The sequence below is a fragment of the Palaemon carinicauda genome, chromosome 31, assembly GCF_036898095.1.
Source record: "Palaemon carinicauda isolate YSFRI2023 chromosome 31, ASM3689809v2, whole genome shotgun sequence".
In the NCBI taxonomy this organism is placed as follows: Eukaryota; Metazoa; Arthropoda; class Malacostraca; order Decapoda; family Palaemonidae; genus Palaemon; species Palaemon carinicauda.
In genome coordinates this window covers 1674891-1679890 of record NC_090755.1, presented here as the reverse complement: position 1 = coordinate 1679890, position 5000 = coordinate 1674891, and the positions used below count along the sequence as shown (strand labels likewise).

Sequence of the window (5000 nt, the reverse complement as noted above, 5' to 3'; positions counted from 1 at the left end):
TTAGGTACACGTCGTGCATTCCTGTTCTTTCAACGAGTTACTGAGGACTCATAGACAGTGGAAATGGCAGAAAAGGATGGTATAAGAGCAAGATATATAACTGCAAATGAGAAAAAAATGCTAGTGACCTTGATAGAGGAAAGAACCGACATTTTATTCAATAAGAGCCATGACTTCCGCATCATCCATCGGAAAAAAGCTGCATGGGAAGAAGTCACTAGCTTATTTAATGCTGCTGGTTATGGACCACCAAGAAGCCAGCAACAGCTGAAGAAAGTATGGGAGAATGCAAAAGGAAAGCAAGTATTCATAAACATATTAAAGTAATAGTACTCTTGACTCACTTCCTGCATACATAAGCAAGCATCAGCTTAGGGATTAGCGAGGGCCAGTTTTATTTAGGCTATATGTAAGGAATAACATACTTTTCAAATGCTGAGCAAATAAATAATTCTCATTGGAGTTTGTACTATTGTTAATTTCAGACTTCACACTGGTTAGCTTAATTTGTTGGCTTTTATTCGTAATTTAAGGCTATATACTGGTTAGCCTAATTGTTTGGTCTTAATTTCAGGCTATCTACTGGTTAGCCTAATTGCTTGGGTTTTGTTCTTAATTTAAGGCTATATACTGGTTAGCCTAATTGTTTGGTCCTAATTTCAGGCTATATACTGGTTAGCCTAATTGTTTGGAACAAAGATATTCATTTAACCACTTAACTCTTGTAAAAATTTCAGAGCAAAGAAACAGCATGCAGCCTATAAGCGAGAGACTATGAGGACAGGTGGTGGTGCTCCTCCTAAGCCTGAAGATGAAGCGACTGCTAAAATCCTTACTATCATAAGTGACGACCTTGATGGAGAGGAGAATGAACTGGACTGTGATGCACTTCAGAGTACTGGTAAGTCCTACTTTGAAAATTTTAGAGAGCTCTGCTTGGATGTTTTGCATATTTTACTGATTTTCATACAAATGTTTTGTTTCTCTACTAATTTTTTCCCATAAAATTGAGAGGAAGTCACTTATTTTACGCATATCCCCTACCATCAATTTATAAAGAAGTTGAATTAGCTCCTATTTGGTAATATTCTTGTAAGTCGTAAGGAAGCATTTAATGTAGTTGAAATTATGGAAGAAAAGTTGTTTGTCTTGGCCTAAAATGTAAGGTTATAAAGGTGGAACTCTGTTGAATAAAAACGGGGGCCTGGGGGCTACAGCCCCCAGCTAGGAAATAACCAATTTAGTGCCAGGTTAGGTAGGTGTTTTTATGTTAGGTTAGTGCCCCAGACTAACCTAAAATACCTACCTAACCTGTCATTGAATTAATTTCCTAGGTGGGTGGCTGTGCACCCCCCACCCCTTAGCTGCCAAGGGGGTCTAGGCAAATCCTCTCTTCTTGTCACATTTGGGATTATCTCAAATTTCACCATAATCTAACCTTTTTTGTGAATTAATAAACTTACTGCCCAAGAATCATGTCTAACATGGTGTGACCCACATCTGTGTAATTATTAGGATTAGGTAAATCATTCATCACTTTAATATTTGCTTTACTTTTACGGAATCTTTTATAGAATTAGGAGGAATTAGTAGCCCCACAGTTTGCAAAAGTAATGTTTTCCAGTACAATCATAGGATTACTTTTTTTTTTTTTTTGTCTTTTCAGGTCAACCACATACTGCGATTGGTATCAGAAATGATGGGCAAAAATGTGAGATAATGTTTGATTCTCAAATAACGGCACAGCACACTAACAACTCTATAGACTCCATCATAACACCTCCCAAACTCACCTCAACTGAATTCAACACAACACAGAGCACACCAGCTGGCAAAGTCTCCTCTCAAGAAGCTAACATGACACAGGATACTCAAACAAACACACTCACCTCTATACAGTTTAATGCCAGAGACACCCCAACTAAATACAAACCAACAACTGGCCAATCAAATTTTACCTCAGCCCGAAAGTGCCGACGAACAACAAAGTTCACTCAGCAGGCCAGCTTTGAAGTGTCTCTTGAGATGCAATGGAAGGAACATGAAAAGACAATGGAAAGCCTCAGCCTAGATATTGAAATTAAGAAAGAAAAACTAATAAATTACAAAGGAAAACGAGGATGCAAACCTTTGTCTCCAGGCTCATCAAATCTGGGTTGATGTAGGCAAGAAACTGTTGGAAGTAACAGGGGAACTAGGAGAGGTAACCAAAAGAATTTGTGATAAACTCGATGCTTTAAACTGATCCAATGTCACTTTAAGAAAAACTTGAAGTGACATTGGATCAGTTTAAAGCATCGAGTTTATCACAAATTCTTTTGGTTACCTGTCCTAGTTCCCCTGTTACTTCCAACAATGCAATATGAAATTGTGAATTGTGTTCTAGTCTGCAATATATTTTGACTACTGTACTGTATATTTTTGTGGAAATTAAAATTACAAATAACTGTTTCTGGTTTATTTGCCAAACCTGTACTGTATATACATACTTTGAATTTGGACTTTAAGCCTAGTGGTGGTGATTATTTTTTTCCTAAGCAAAATATTCTCCGATGATTTGCTGTCTTTTAAAGACTCCTTGGATATTTCTCATTGCTTGAGGTCGCTGACTCAATTCATCTTCTTGTAAGTTTCCTTGGGCTTCTGGGTCATCTGGATCATGAAGTTCATGAATTACATTATCTGGCTCAGGTACTCTGTAGGCGATGGCCAAATTGTGGAGAACTGCAGCAGCAACAATTATGTGTTTGGTGTTTCTCATAGAAGTCCTCATTTTCTTTCCAAGGCAAGCAAATCTTCTTTTTAATAGTCCAAATGCTCTCTCAACACTGTTTCGCATTCTTATGTGAGAAGCATTATAGCGGTTCTCTCCACAGCCATGAGGAGCTGTCAGAGGAGTCAACAAATATTCACGACATGGATAGCCACTGTCACCCAACAAGTGTCCAGGCAGAATACCATCTTCGAGTTCCTGACAGAGTCGACTATTTTCAAAAATATTGCTGTCATGTGCACTGCCAGGCCACCGAGCTACAATGTTGTACAGCTGCAACTGAGGACCACAGACTGCTTGTACATTAAATGAAAAATAACCTTTTCTGTTGCGGAAAACTTCAGGACGTGGGTGACTTGGCATCTCAATTGCAATATGAGTGCAGTCAATGTACCCAATTACACCTGGCATTCCAGCTATAGTCATAAATTCATACTTGATCCTGGTAATATTATCTTGGTCTGGAAACTTGATGAACTCTGCACACAAACTTCCAATTGCATATGCTTCCTTGCCAACACATCTACTAACAAAAGACTGTGATATGTCACAAGAGTGTGGATACATAAAGTCCTAAAACCACACCAACACCTCTTACCACTGTGATGTAGCACCACAAGATGGAGTAAAGTAGTCATATTTTATCTCTCCAGTAAAGGAGAAGGTGCATGCTCCTACAACACAATCACCTGGCCAAGTGTTTGTTATTTACCCCCATGCAAGACTGGTCTCAACTATCAACATAGCAGGAGCGGGCACATCAACCCTACGCTTCAGAAGATTGACTCCCATGACATATGTTCCATGGTTGACAACATCCAATTCATAAACTTCAGATTGACTACCAAGGCCTCCATTCCATGGTTGACAACATCCAATTCAAAGTGGAAAAGACAGTTGCCCTTACAGATTGGTGATCGCCAGACTGAAGTTCGAGTCTTGCTCAAACTAGTTACCTTCTTTGGTCGCTGCAACCTCATCATCCTTGTGAGCAAAAGATGGGGGGTTTGGGGTAGCCTATACGTTAATCTGCTGAGTCATCAGCAGCCACTGCCTGGCCCTCCCTGGTCCTAACTTGGGTGGAGAGGGGGGCGTGGGCACTGATCATATATATACATAGTCAGTCTCTAGGACATGGTCACTATCCTTTGCCTCTGCCATTCATGAGCGGCCTTTAAACCAAGAAAGAGGAAGAGGAGAATGTGGAAGATGAAGCCAAACTGGGATGAAGTGGCACAAACTTGCTTCTTCTTTCCCTTATCTATTAGCAATAGATCTCAAGGAGGTTTTTGTTGATGGGCACCATAGTGAGTATATGAATGTGATATCTGGTGTTCCTCAGGGTAGTATCCTTTGCCCATTACTTTTCATCTTATATACACACGACATGTGGTTTGGCCTAGAAAACAAGCTTGTTGCCTATGCAGATGATGCTACTCTCTTTGCATCAATTCCATCTCCTGAATGTAGATCTGGGGTTGCTGAATCCCTTAATAGAGATCTAGCAAGAATTAGTGCATGGTGCAAATTATACGGTATGAAGTTGAATCCTAACAAAACTCAAAGTATGATTATAAGTAGGTCAAGGAGAGGGGCTCCTCAACATCCGGATCTCAGCATTGATAATGTTTCTTTAACTTTGTATGACTCTTTTAAAATTTTAGTTATGATTCTCGACAGCTCAGTTACTTTTGAGAAACATTGGGTCTGTGTCTTCTTCAATTGCACGAAAGATTGGCTTACTGAGAAAGTCTTCAAGATTTTTGGTGATCAATCTATTCTGAGGAAGTGTTTTAACTCTGTCATTCTACCTGGTTCAAGTATTGTTCTCATGTCTGGTCCTCAGCTGCTGATTATCATCTTAATTTATTGGACAGGAACTTACGGTCTATTAAATTTCTTATTCCTGATCTAGATATTAATCTTTGGCACCGTCGTTCAATTATTTCATTATGCATGTTGCATAAGATTTTTCATAATTCTGACCATCCTTTACATTGAGATCTTCCTGGACAGTTCCATCCTGTTCGTAATACTAGGCAATGCAGTTAATTCTAATAGTCTGGCCTTTCCATCATGAGGCTCAATACTACACAGCATTGTAGAAATTATTCCAGCTGTAACCAAGTTGTAGAATGATCTTCCTAATCTGGTAGTTGAATCTGTAGAACTTTGAAAGTTCAAAGTTGCAGCAAATGTTTTTATATTGAACTGGCTGACATAAGTC

The 5000-nt window shown here is 39.2% G+C and overlaps 2 protein-coding genes and 1 pseudogene across 2 annotated transcripts in view; 1 reads left to right on the top strand and 2 right to left on the bottom strand.

The window, feature by feature from the left end:
- LOC137624232 (uncharacterized) overlaps positions 1-5000 on the bottom strand; it is a 421277-nt gene that overhangs the window by 260550 nt on the left and 155727 nt on the right. The window lies entirely within an intron of this gene.
- Positions 64-2245, top strand: LOC137624839 (myb/SANT-like DNA-binding domain-containing protein 3; annotated as a pseudogene).
- Positions 2534-3340, bottom strand: LOC137625073 (putative nuclease HARBI1). The gene has a single exon (XM_068356003.1). It carries the CDS (start codon positions 3338-3340, stop codon positions 2534-2536), a length of 807 nt encoding a protein of 268 aa, XP_068212104.1.

Bases quoted from the DNA above. Each gene is read 5' to 3' on its own strand.
- LOC137625073 (XM_068356003.1), bottom strand. From the start codon at position 3,340: ATGTATCCACACTCTTGTGACATATCACAGTCTTTTGTTAGTAGATGT.